The sequence below is a fragment of the Callorhinus ursinus genome, unplaced genomic scaffold (genome assembly GCF_003265705.2).
Source record: "Callorhinus ursinus isolate GAN/ISIS: 27379988/994484 unplaced genomic scaffold, GSC_fseal_2.0 scaffold4, whole genome shotgun sequence".
NCBI lineage: Eukaryota > Metazoa > Chordata > Mammalia > Carnivora > Otariidae > Callorhinus > Callorhinus ursinus.
The window spans coordinates 58,595,990-58,609,853 of record NW_027397066.1 but is presented as its reverse complement, the minus strand read 5'-3'; the positions used below and the strand labels follow the sequence as shown (position 1 = coordinate 58,609,853).

The window sequence follows — 13,864 nt, the reverse complement described above, 5'->3', positions numbered from 1 at the left end:
ACAACTAAAATTTGACATCCATTCTATCTATGGATGCAAGGCATAACTCCGTTCCATCCATCATGCTGTCCCATGTCCATGAATATTACAGTTTTATAAGATCAAATAAAAATGTTTCTTCCGGGGGCACCTGGGTGGCTCAGTAGGTTAAGTGACTGCCTTCAGCTCAGGTCATGATCCCAGGGTCCTGAGATCGAGCCCCACATCGGGCTCCCTGCTTGGCTGGAAGCCTGCTTCTCCCTCTCCCACTCCCCCTGCTTGTGTTCCCTCTCTCGCTGTGTCTCTCCCTGTCAAATAAATAAAAATCTTAAAAAAATTGTTTCTTCCGGCCAGCTAAATAGCATGATAAGATTGAGGAACTCATTTCTTGCTAAGTCCATTATTAATGGCAGAAGTTCAATGTGTGGGTAATTCCCATCTGCTGAGCAGCTACAATTCAGACCACAAAGTACAAAGTACACCTAAGCATTTTACAGTTAATTCTGGATCCACTATTGCTCATAAAACCAAGCTGGGAGCCTTAAAGGAACAGGAGCCCTGAGCCCTCTTCTGCATCCTTGCCCTGCGTCTGTCATCCCCATGTGAAGTCTCTTGTGGTTAGCACTCTTCACGAGCTGCCGTGAATAATTCTGGGTGTCCATCAGCCTCTGTCAGGATCTGATCTCTGCACTGCCAGTGCACAGTGCCAGCTTCTGTCTTGAGAAGCTTATTCTTCTAGCCCTTCATCTAATTAGAAGTTTGCCAGTCCTCAGTTTTCTTAAAACATTATCCGTATCAGGGCACCTGGGTGGTTCAGTCAGTTAAGCAGCTGCCTTTGGCTCAGGTCATGATCCCAGGGTTCTGGGATGGAGCCCCGCATCGGGGCTCCCTGCTCAGCGGGGAGCCTGCTTCTCCCTCTGCGTCTGCCCCTCCCCCTGCTTGTGCGTGCGCTTGTGTGTGCTTGCGTGCTCTCTCTCTTTCTCTCTCTCAAATAAATAAATAAATCTTTAAAACACTATCCAAATTATATACTGTTCGATGTTTTTTTTAAACCTTGTTATATATTACGATGCAGTATTTCACGTTCCACAAAACCAAGCTTTCACAAAGTCAATTTCTTATGTATCAAACATATAGTGTATAGGCTGTTTGAACCTTATGTCTATTTCTTGGGCATCCCTGTGGCTTCTAGACTTCACAGATTTGTAAACTGAGAAGATTGTATGTGAAATCCATTTCTTCTCACCCATTTTATAGCTTTGTTAGGGCAGCTGAATAGTTGCTTAGCAGTCTGATCAAAGCTGGATGGGGAACATTTTGGTGGCTGAGAGGGAAAGATACCCAGATGCTTGTTTCCTTTCTTGAGGGGAGGAAGGTCCATATGTAACATTTAAGCGGATCCAGAAAATCTGTTACAGTCACCATTGACAGGGCACAGTGTATATTAAATCACTGCCCCCTTTGCTGACTAGGGACTGCCTAGATAACGCTTTTGTGGTTACCTTCCGATGCCCTAAATCATGTAATCCCTTTACTTATTTTAGGGCCCATCTAGACTTCATTCCCTTCTGTACATGTGGGACACTTGAGCACCTTTCCATGGAACACAGCCTTGCCTTGCCCCTGAGCCTCCACCCCTGTACAGTTGCAATAGTCCCACTCATCTCCGCTGCCATCTTGTCCTGAAATCTGTCTCCTGTAAGTTCCCTGGTGGCCCTGATCATCATGTCTTTCTTTGGCCTAGAACTTTCAGTGTTCAGTAGCTGCCGCCTCCCTGCAGGGTAGAATTTTAAGCTTCTTAAAATGGCTCACGAGGTTCCTGCCTGCTTCTTCAGCTCATTGCTCACCACTGCCCATTTGCATGTTCTACTCTTAGAATCCGGACGCTCTGAGCTTTCTCCACAAAAGCTATAGAAATAGCCCCATGTCCTTGTGAACGTTCTCTTTGCCTGGTAAGCTCCTCACACTCTTCATGTTTAATTCCCCCCTCCAGAGTTCACTGTAGGCCACATCTATTCTTGAAGCTCTCACCCATCCTCAGAGTATGACTGAAACCCCCGGATTGGGCTCACACGGTGACTGATGAGTGCCTGAGTGAATGGCCATTCACTATTAGAAGACACAGGCAGACACGGATGATCAACTTGACAATCACTCTTCACATCCTGTGACTTCAGTGCCAACAAGTCAGATTAACATGTTGCAGGCTAGGTTTTATTAGCAGGGTTATATTAGACCCGTTGTTTCATCTGATACACCAAAAATCATCTTCAAAAGTTCCTCTGGTAAGGTATATACAATTAAAATGTAATGCTGTTTTAATATTTGCAATGCATTCACGTTTGCTATACTTGTTTACATAACTTGTGAGCTTCCTTCCTAATGCCTCACTTTATCCCAGCCCTTCATTTTACTGAGCTCTACTACTCTTCCACACTCCGGAATCCTTCAAAGTGCCATTAATATTCAGTCAGAGAGATCCTGCCTGTGGTAAGAAAAATATGGACAACTTCTGTGGTATTCACTACCCTGTGTTATACTTGGGAGGGGTTGGCCGACTTTCTCTGTAGAGGGTCAGATAATAAATATTTTAGGCTTTGTGGGTCATGTGGTTTCTGTCACAACTACTCAACTCTGCAGTTACAGCAGAAACGCAGCCACAGATAATAAGCAAACAAATTAGTGTGGCTACATTATAATAAAACTTCATTGATAAACACAAATAGCCCAGGACCACAGTTTGCTGACTCCCTGGGTCATCTGGAGACTTTTTTCTGTGGGGGAAGATTTAGTCAGGTTCTGTTCAGGTACAGAAACATTTTCCAAGTGGCTTGATCTCAGAGAATATCTTCTAATCATACATGGTCCTGAAAGTAAATACTTTGAAAGATACTTGTAATGTATCTTATTGTGCAGTTTTATCAGAAACAGAAGCTGAGGGAATAAGATTATATAAAAATTCATTTGCCTTAGTAACAACCATCACAGCTCAGCATATCAGAAGTTGCATCCCAAGTGAACCAGAAATTTCTATATGCTGCCCTGGTACTCAATATGAAAGCTATAAAAGCGTTCATGCTCCTTACCAGTACAATAATTTCTAAAAAATGACTCCAGGGGAACAAGTCCCTTGTGTGTGCAATGATATTTAGAAGAGAAATATTCATCAACACTGAAATTCTAAAGTAACTCAGTTGGGAATGGAACCATAGCATGGAAGAATTTTGTAGAATGTTTTTTGAGGTGATTGTGTGAAGTATATGGAAACTTGGAAATGGTCACATTAAAATTACAATGCCAGATGGAAAGAGTACATTTACATGATCTCAAGCATAAAAATCAATATACATGAATTCTGTCATCCAGTGTTCAATAAGTATTTATTGATTAGGAGCCTACTGTGAACAAGTCTCTACTCTAGCACTGGGAAGACAATAGTGAATAAAATAGACCAAAATTCCCGCCCTCATGGAGCCAATATTCTTATGGGAGGGAGACAGTTATTGAGGATCAAAAGAATTTTAAAAAATAATATATTTGGAAACTTAATAGATTTTTCCCCCATAAAACTGCTTATATAAAAAAGCCTTTCCTCCTTTATTTGGTATGTTTCATTTTTTAGGAATAAGAAGTTCTCTGATCATTTCATTCAACTGGTGTTTATAGAGTTCTTACTATGTGCCAAACACTCTTCCAGGCACATGGAATATAGTGCAAACAAAACATACAAGCACATCTATTCTCATGGAGATATGGTCTGGTGAGAGAGATCGAATATAAGACAAATAAGTACAATATGCTCCAAGGTTAGAGGTGACAAAGGGGCAGAGGTAAGAAAGCAGGTTATGAATGTTGGGAGAAGGCAAACTTTTAGATTGAGTGGTCAGGAAGGACTCCTTGAGATGGTGAATTCTGAGTAAAGAGTTAAAGAAAATGTGTAAAAAGTGTGACAGTGGGTAGGGGGTAAGATGGGAGGTCATTCTGGATAGGGGGATCAGCAAGTGCAAAGGCCCTGAGGTGAGAATGTGCCTGACATATTTAAGGAACATCAAGGAGGCCAGTGGCTAGAGTGTAGTAAGTGAAGGAAAGGATAATAGGAAATGAGATCAAAAGGAAACAGAAGACCAGATCACATCTGGCCTTTTAAGTCATCGGAAGGATGTTGGCTTTTATCCCGAATAATGAAAAGATATTGGAGAGTGCTGAACCGAAGAGAGAGACGATCAGGTTTGCATTAAAATAATACCTGCTGTTACAACAGACTACAGATACAGGAGGCTTTTAGGGGACAGTCGCAGTAATCCAGGTGAGAGAAGATGGCTCGGACCAGTAGGATAGTTAGGAAGGGTAAGGATCTCAGGCTGTGGAGGCACAGGCGAAGGATAGAGGAGGGGGTAGGAACCAGTATTCCTGCAGCCAGATCCCACCTGCCACGAAGGATAAGTAACTGGGGAGCAGTGACCATTTCTGAACACTTACCATACCATGGGTAGGAAACACGATGTCAGGCACATACTAGGTGCTTAATTTAGGCTGATTAAATGTTGTAAAACCAAAAAGAAATGTGAAACCAGATCTCTATTTTGTGGCTGTCTCCTGTCACAGAACAGTCTCCCCACCACTTTGCCCTCAGTCATTTTCCCTTCTTTGGTTATTTATTTATGAATTAGCCTCTCCAGTGTTTGTTGATGTCCCAAGAAGACTTCCATTCTCAATGATCTGCAGTAAGTGAAAATGACAGAACAGTAAAGCTTCCACTGAACCATTTCTATCTTATACCTGTATGAACTGAATGCACTGTTATTGCCTCTTACTGTTAAAGAGCTCGATTGTAAACAAATGTAACTTTTTTTTTTAGGGAACAACTTAATTCTTTATTGAAGACCTATAACATTTTTTATGGGAACCAGAAAAATCTGCATATTTTATATGGACAGGTAAGCCCGTCAAAGAAATACAATACAGTTTGATTCCCAGAAAGAATCCCATAAAGGTATAGAGGAATCAGGATGAGTTGGAGTCCATAATCTAGCGGCACAAATGGTCTGGAAAAACAGGTGAATCTTTGACTTGATCATGGTTTTTATTTTTAGACTATATCACAAAATCCCAGTCCTGGAACATGTGACTTTTTAAGCACTTTTGGGGATAGGAAAGCATTTAAAAATAATTATAATGACCTATTTACTTTGTATTTTTAAAACAATGTATAAATATCTTTTGCACAGCAATTCCACTGGAAATCTATCATAATACTTTCTGACAAATGTACCAGAAAGTATAGAGAAGGTGGTGTCATTCCATGGTGACATCATTTGTAGTAGAATTTGAAGATACCTTAAGCCTATACCCATGGGGGATTGCTCAAATAAATATGATATGGGCAGTAACATAGTTTGATTTGGTCGTTAAGATGAATCAGTTAGATTCCAATGGATGTGTACCATGTTACAACAAATTTCAAAATGTGAAGGAAACAATTCAGAAAAGTCCTGAAGCTAGAAAGCATTTTTAGGGGCACAAATGGCAGGTTGTTGTACAAACTGCCTTAGATTTTTTTATTCTTCCTCTTCTTCTCCTTCTTTGAATGCTTCATTCTCCACATGTCTCTCCACTCAGTCTTGTATCCTAATGGAGCTCACCTCACATCTTTACAATATCTTCCTGGTCCCAGGGAACTTTAGACTTTTGTACCTCTGATTCCAATCTTCAAATTTGATGGTAGAGCATTGACTTTAGGCCACTGTGATTTGGCTTAAAATTGCCATTGGGACAGAAGGAAACTTATAAACCACTCTGGCCTTTACTAGAGAAGTTAATTGATTTAGTTCAATTGAACATTTCAGTTACCTTCCCAAATGTAATAGCAGAAGGAAATAACTAATCTCTTTACAAAGAAACGGGCATAATTTTAAATTATTTCAATATTGTCCTATATCTTAGATCTCTAATATATGTAACTGTAAAGATAATTTAAGAAAACTTAAGAAAAGGTCAAAACTTTAAAAAATTATTGTTTATATTTTACTTGAAGTTTCTACAAAATCCATGATGTTAAGGTATTTGTTTCCCTTAGGAAAATGTTAGAATTTTGATGTTATGAACATATAATTTGAGGCATATTCTTTCCAATTCTATGAACAGTGTTCAATTTATAATACAAAAGTCATTTAATTTTTTAAAATTACATGAAGTGAAGTACACAGTGAGACTATCAGATCGTTTAATCTTTCCATCTTTACTCACTGGTCAATAAAGTTAGAATTCAGAATTTTCTAAATATCCTTGGTTACAATAACAGATACTGTTCAAAGGGGAAATATGGAGGCTAACATGTAGCTTTCTTAATCTCTGGTTTAAGACAAGCACATCTTGATTGTCTGCCATGTGCCAGACACTGTTCTAGAAGCTGTAGATACAGCAATGAAGAAACTGAACAGAATGTCTTGCCTTCATGCTCCTCACATTATAGTAGACAGATAAGAAACAAAATATACAATATATCCAATGGTAGTAAAGACTATGGACAGTGGTAAAGCAGGGGATCTAAGTGGGGTGGGGGAAGAGGACCACTTGACCAAAGACTCTGAAGGATGCAAAGAAGCCAACTTTGCCGAAGTCTGTGGGACACATATTCTGGACAGCGACAGCAGCTTGAGTAAGGGGCCGAGCCTGGCTAGTGTTAACTGAAGTACAGCAGGGAAGCCAGGGGACCCGGAACCTTATGAGAATGGAGAATCAGTGGTCAGAGTAGCTAGAGACATAACTGTGAAAGGAAAGCCCCAGGGTGTGTGGGTCTTGTAGACCAATGTGAAGACCTTAGCATGTGTTTGGAATGCGATGGAAAGCCACAGGGAGTTTTGCGTAGAACAGTGACATTATCTAAAAGGATTCATTTTAAAAGGATCTCTCCAGCAAAGGGGAGTATAGGGAAGGGCAAGAGAACAATGAGCAAGAAAACTCTTGCAATAATCCAGGCAAACAATGACAATGGCGTGGGCCAGAATCATGGTAGTGGATACAGCGAGTGTGGTCACATTAGGGATACAATGTTTAAGATGGAGCTAATAGGATTTGCTAATGCGTTGGATGTTGAGTACAAAAGAAAGAGTAAAGACGGCTTTAAAATTCCTGGCCTGAGCAACTGGAAGGATAAGGGTGCTATTTGCCAAGATGGGAAAGACTTGGAGAGGAAAATATTCATGGGGGAAAGATCAAGAGTTAATTAGGAAGATATTAAGTTTGATGTCAGGTAGGCAATTGGATGACCAGAGCTCAGGAGGAAGGTTTGGGCTGGAAATACAAAGTTGGAAGCTATTAGTTTAGAGAGAGCTTATAGGGATCCTTGAGATCACCAAGGATACTGGGGTAGACCTAGAAGAGAAGAGGCCTATGGATTTAGACAAGATTAAATAAGTGCACACAATCCATGTTTGCATGGAATTTCCTTCTTTTATTATATTTCCAACTTAAAAATTAGTCAAATGCTATTGATTTTTTCAAATAAATAATTTCTGTTACACATTTAACACCTTTTTCGTACATTTTCCACTCATCCTGCATAATAATTTTGTGAGTTAAAATTTCCTGTTCAGAAATGAGGAAACAGCCACTAAGTCTCTGAAGAGCTGTTCTTCGATTTCTAGTTTAGTATAGTGTTTAGTTCTGCTTTAATTCAAAGATAACAGAGTTAAACTTCCAGTTCATTGAAGAATCTTGGAGTTCAGAAAGCATTTTAGCATACTCTGCCCTCTGGTGGGCATGTCATTACCATTATGACTTACTCACTCGGCTGGTTATAGCTGTTTCAAAAAATGAATTATTTTGAGGATAAATTGAAAAGCCAAACAACCCCACTGGAGAATTTATTTTTATCTATGAAAATGTCTTACAGTCTTGATTTCTACATTTTCCGTTAAAAGATTTACTTTCTATAAATAATACAAAAACCATGCTTGAGATGATTGGTTTCTTCCCCAGACAGAAGATGGAGAACCAATTGTTGAAGGAATGTTGGACATTTCCTGGGGAGTAAAACGGCCTATACAACTGAAAATCCAAGATGAGAAGCAAATCCCTTCTTTTACTAAAGTGAAGTCTCCAGATGTCTTTTCCAAAAGGTAAGCTGTCTTTCATGTTTTAACTCCTTAGAAGATAATCCTCATATTTTCTTACCTTTATTGTGTGGACTCTTAAAGATGGGAACTTGAATGCTTATAACATGATCTCATCTGATCCCCAGCCACTCTGTGAAGTAGGTGTTCAGAACCCGGGGCTCTGAGAGGCTGGGTTATTTGTGCAAAATCTCCAAATACCATGTAGCAGACCTCAGGTCTACCTCTCTGCTGTGTTGCTTCTCTCCTGGAAGACTGAATTCCTTTGTTAGAAAAGACAAAACATATTGGGGCGCCTGGGTGGCTCAGCTGGTTAAGCAACTGCCTTCGGTCAGGTCATGATCCCAGGGTCTTGGAATCGAGCCCCGCATCAGGGTCCTTGCTCAGCGGGGAGCCTGCGTTTCCCTCTCCCTCTCACCTGCTACTCCACCTGCTTGTGATCTCTCTCTCTGTCAGAGAAGTAAATATCTTTAAAAAAAATATATATATATATATAAAGGCAAGATTCCATTAGGCCTGGCGTGGTCACGGAAAGGGGGGATAAAATTTCTCCTCTCCTTGGAACAGAGGGCTCTTCCTGCTTTCTGGAAAGGAGCTTTAATTATGGACCGCCTGATTGTCCTGATCCTGTTCAACAGGGCACGACAAAGTGCCCTTGAAGCTCAGTAACTGCACAAGACCGTCCTCTGTGTGGGTTGATGCAACTGTACCCTGAATACAAAAGTTGGGCTGAATTTTTTCATTCTCCTTTGCAATTTTTAGAAAAATAAACATTCCCAGAAGAAATCATACGTATTTTTTTCTTTTCTCTTCCTAATTCCCTACTTTCCCTCCTTTTTAATCCTCACCTTTCCAGCTCATCTCCCTATTGTGTATATGTAGAGGTACCAAGCCTTCTCCTTACCCATCCTGCCATCTATAACATCTATAACCGGATGGGCTGGAGTTTTAGGAAGAGAGGATGCAGAGAGAGCCAGGACCTTTTCCTCAATCTGATCTTCCACCATAAGCGGGGAGAACCCAAGTATCACCTTGAGGGAAGCCCCACTTTTGCTTTGGAAAAACCACTGATGCCCCACCATGATTTGCACCTGGCCAATTTGCTCAGACATGATGCTCCAGCAGCTCTGGAGAATTACAAAATGTAATTCTCTATACATACCGTGCAGCTTCTTACTTTCCTTCCTCCCTGCTTTTCAGCATCCATTTGCCCGACTCCCTTCTCTCAGTCTTTTCAGATTCTGGTCAGGGAACAAGGTAACACATTCCGCAGAAAGCATTTTCTGACCCTTTCTTCTGTACGAGGTGCACTGACAGTTTTTCCTAGGTCACTTTCAAAATACACCCTTAATTGCATTTTTATGCACCTACCTCCCCCTCTGGCCTGCGAGCTTTTTCAGAGTATGGAGCATGCCTTATTCATCTGTTATCCTGGTGCTCCGCAGTGTGCCTGGCACAAAGAAGAGACTCAAAATAGAGTCTTGAATAGAGCCCACAAGCCCCGTAGTGAAATTAACCTCTGCTCTGTGTGAAAACTGTCTCCATCTACCGCTTCTGACTAGTCTCCCATCCAGGCTAATGGTTGCCGATGGGCGAAGGGTCCAGTGTCTGTGGAAGAGCAGAAGGGAGACCACAGACTTGGGCAGCCTGATGAAGCCCCACATCCCTCACTGTCAGAGGCCAGATGACTGATGGGGCTGAAGATTCTAAGTGACTAGGAGCATGCTGTAAAAGGAGAAATTACCCCTGGGCTCTGCTTTGAGATAACCATGCAAGATATGAATTTGGCAAAATTAGCTATCATCATTCATGTTACCTAAAAACTCATTGCAAAGTTCTCTGACCAGCCAGCTGCTTTTGATGCATTTTCATTATTTGAGTCATGAAAACTTAATAAGTATGGAACATTAAGGGAAGATGTCAAGGAGATTCAGTGAGGTACTTGTGTTATCACATGAAGCCTTTTTTTAAATAGCTACCCCAAGGTATTTTTAAATTTGCAAATTAACATTCAAAACACTTGTTCCGAAAAATCCTCAATTTGGGCACAAGTTTCAAGAGACCAGGTGGACAAAGTAATGTTGATGCCTCTCCATACACGGTGGTAAGTTAAAAATTAATATTCTCATGATGTGCCTTCCATCGACACCAACAGCATTTTTCAGTGTTTATCAGAAAGAACATTGCTGTGAACTAAACAGGAACGATATTTAGTTTCAAGTTGACAAAAGAATTCCCTAGAGAACTTAGCTTGCCCTTTACCACGGTAATGAAACTTACTAGAACATTCGAAGTGAAGGGTATCAGATCCTTCTGGAGGTTAAGAGTGATCAGAAAGAGATGCTATCCCTCTCACACTCAAGGGCAAGATTAGATTCAGTTGTGGTCAGTCAGCCAAGACTCTTTCATGGGAATCAGCTCAACACTCAGCAGGAAGGGGCAGCATGATTTGGAATGGCTATTCCTTGGCCTCTGGTTCCCTAGCGGGGCACCTGGCCACCTGACCTCCTATTCTTTGTTTCAATCCAATCCTAGACACAGTCACTCTGGCTGCCACCCGTAAGGGGGCATTTGCTTAAATTCTGAGCATGGAAGGAAATCATATGAAGAAAGGGACGATTCCCTCACTCTCACTTCTCAAGTCCCCTTCTTCGTCCTGGGTGCCTGTGTGCAGAACTTCTCCCTCTGCTCCCACAGGGTCCCAGATGCGGGATCTGCAGTGGGTGGACATGGAGTGAAAGACGGGGAAGTTGTGTACTCAGTGGCAGGAAGGGCTGCAGTCTGGTCTTTTGGTTCAGCCATTAGGAGCATCATCAGTTTGTCATGCTAATTTGTTTTAATTATCTTTGAAATGAGTCACCCTGAGTCAGCTTAAAGGGAGTGGTGGAAGCTTAAATATAAATCAGTTTGTTTGAACTGTGACCACTTGTGATCCTTTATGGAAACAATCCTGTGGGCAGTACTTTGATCTTTCCTATCTGGTCCAAGTATTTTGTTTCGAAAATCTTTCAAAATGTTTTTTTCAAAAAACCCCCAGCCTTACTGAGGTTACTTTTGCTTGCACCAGTTTCCAGTTCTGTTTTTGTTTTTTTTTTTTTAATCTTTGTGAAATCAACTTTGGCACATTTTGTACAAATCATGACAGAATGACATAAAGAACAGAAGCCGGACAGGCGTACATTTGAATAACCTTAATAGTGTGTGTGTTTTTGTTTTTTTTTTTTACAACACAGGTAGAAAAATGACCACATTCCCTTTGTCTATCAAATTACTACCTCCTTTTTATTTTGCAACTCATCAGAAAACTTCCCCACAGTTTAAATTTATCACAGTACACATCCTGAAGCATGGTCAGAGCAGTGCCAACAGTCCTGTGCTTGGGCAAGTTACACTATGTGATATTGCATAAAGTTCCATCCAGCTTTCTTTGAACAACTCTGGTTAACTGCCCTCAAGTGTAGTCATGTGCAACAACTGTATGTGGATGACTCTTCGAGTTACACGATCCAGAGCTCAATACTGGTGCTTTCAGAAGTGGGGCACCTGGGTGGCTCAAGTCAGTTAAGTGTCTGCCTTCTGTTCATGTCATGATCCCAGGGTTCTGGGAGTCGAATTCTTGAGTCGAATCTGAAGTCTTGCATTGGACTCCCTGCTCAGCGCAGCGGAGACTGCTTCTCCCTCTCCCTCTGCCTCCTCCCCCTGCTCATGCTCTGTTTCTTTCTCTCTCTCTCTCTCCCTGTGTGTGTGTCAAATAAATAAATAAAATCTTTAAAACAAACAAAAACCCTGATGCTTTCTACTAAGATGGGTAGTGAGGACAAAGGGCCAAACACTCATGTACTGAGCCATGTTTGCCCCCCTGTATTTGTGTGACACCACTAAACTGTAAGGAAGTGAGGACAAGCGTCAAGTCGGCCAACGTTACCAAGGATTTTTGGAATACCACTGGCGTGGCGCTCTCGGGCATTCTCATCTTCCCCCATATGAAGTAGTTTCAGGTTGCCTTCCCATTTTAGTTTCCGCTTTTCATTGGTATTGAGCCTTCCCCATTGCTAACACTCTTTCTATGATAGTAACATCTGCCTCCTTGTGATAATTAATCTCTTATAGATTGGGGAAGATGGGTAATTTTATCTAGCTTAAGAATAACTTGATTCTGGGGCGCCTGGATGGCTCAGTCGTTAAGCCTCTGCCTTCAGCTCAGGTCATGATCCCGGGGTCCTGGGATCGAGCCCCACATCGGGCTCCCTGCTCGGCGGGAAACCTGCTTCTCCCTCTCCCACTCCCCCTGCTTGTGTTCCTGCTCTCGCTGTCTCTCTCTCTCTCTCTCTGTCAAATGGGTAAATAAAATCTTAAAAAAAAAAAAAAAACTTGATTTTGAGTCAGGACCTGAATAGGTCTCCTTTGAGTTCGTTATTACCCATAGTTCTTGGGCTTTTCTGACATTTAACTGGCTATCTTCTGGATAGTAGAGCTTATGGAAAAATTAACTAACAAATACATTAGGATTACCTTATTTATATCATAAGACTAGTATAAGGCTCAAATGATATAAAAGTTATAAGAAAAATCAAAAGGATTCAAGGATCAAGGGAGAAAATCATGTTTGTCATGTTCACCATCACTAGTCTGAATAAGAATTTTTCGTTAGTGTTGCCACCAGTGACATTTGGATAGAATTAGTGCTACAAATGCCACATTTGGGAAGAGTATGTGCCCCACTTATGGGTTTTGGTCATAAGGAAAACAGACATTATGGAAGAGATTTTTAGTAAGAATAAGACCAGTCCCGGCAGTGATAGTATCCATTAACCTAGAGAGACCCAGGGATATCTTAGATCCCTAATGGTTCCTGGCCTACCATGAAATGGGTACGGGTGATGAGGATGATCATGAAGATGAGGAGGAATTTGGTAATTTTTAACACATACTGCATGCTTACTATGTGTGAATAATCTTACACATTACCTCATTTAATCTTCTCAGCAGCCCTGTCCTACCTCCTACTATTATCATCCCCATTTTATAGGTAAGGACACAAAGGCACAGAGAAAATAAGTAACTTGACTAAGACCAGATAAATAAAGGTGACTCTTGGCCCTGCTGGTAAAAATAAGTAGTTGCCCAGTCTTATGTATTCTAATCACTAGAATGCATTGAAAATTGTTAGTGTCCGAGGCACCTGGGTGGCTCAGTTGTTAAGCGTCTGCCTTCAGCTCAGGTCATGATCCCAAGGTCCTGGGATCGAGCCCCACCTCAGGCTCCCCGCTCGATGGGAAGCTTGCTACTCCCTCTCTCACTCCCTCTGCTTGTGTTTCTGCTCTCATTCTCTCTCTCTGTCAAACAAATAAATAAAAATCTTAAAAAAAAAAAAGAAGAAAGAAAATTGTTAGTGTCCTATATATAAATCATAATGTTTTAGAAAAGAAGCTTCTCATACACTTTCCTCCTTTGTTAATTGCATTCATAGTAGTAAAGAGCCTTAAAAGTGGGCACCACATCTCACTGAGAGCCACTCTACCTAAAAAGCCTCTGAATACAATAGGAACTCAAAGCATGTTGGCAGAAAGAACATTTTTATATCTAAACTCTCCCAAGAGCATTGTGAGATATCTGTGGAACAATGGATTATGTTGATTTCTACTAATTCCATTTGAATACACATTTTATAGAATCTATACAACCTTGCCTTTCAGGGTATAACTGAATTATTATATCAGATTTGCCTAAAATCAGTATGGAAGAACACATACTGACCATTCTGGTATAAA

The 13,864-nt window shown here is 41.0% G+C and overlaps 1 protein-coding gene across 3 annotated transcripts in view; it reads left to right on the top strand.

The window, feature by feature from the left end:
* RASSF6 (Ras association domain family member 6) overlaps positions 1-13,864 on the top strand; it is a 38,724-nt gene that overhangs the window by 9,422 nt on the left and 15,438 nt on the right. For 2 of the 3 annotated variants that reach the window (XR_012377940.1, XM_025887618.2), the window contains exons 2-3: positions 4,838-4,916; positions 7,960-8,099. Coding sequence is in view for 2 of the 3 variants with exons in the window: in XM_025887618.2 (XP_025743403.1) it covers positions 4,838-4,916; positions 7,960-8,099 (219 nt within the window). In the remaining variant the exon portion in view is untranslated. Of the gene's footprint in view, positions 1-1,972; positions 2,265-4,837; positions 4,917-7,959; positions 8,100-13,864 lie in introns of all 3 variants that reach the window. The other variant, XM_073891784.1, reaches the window with a different exon arrangement.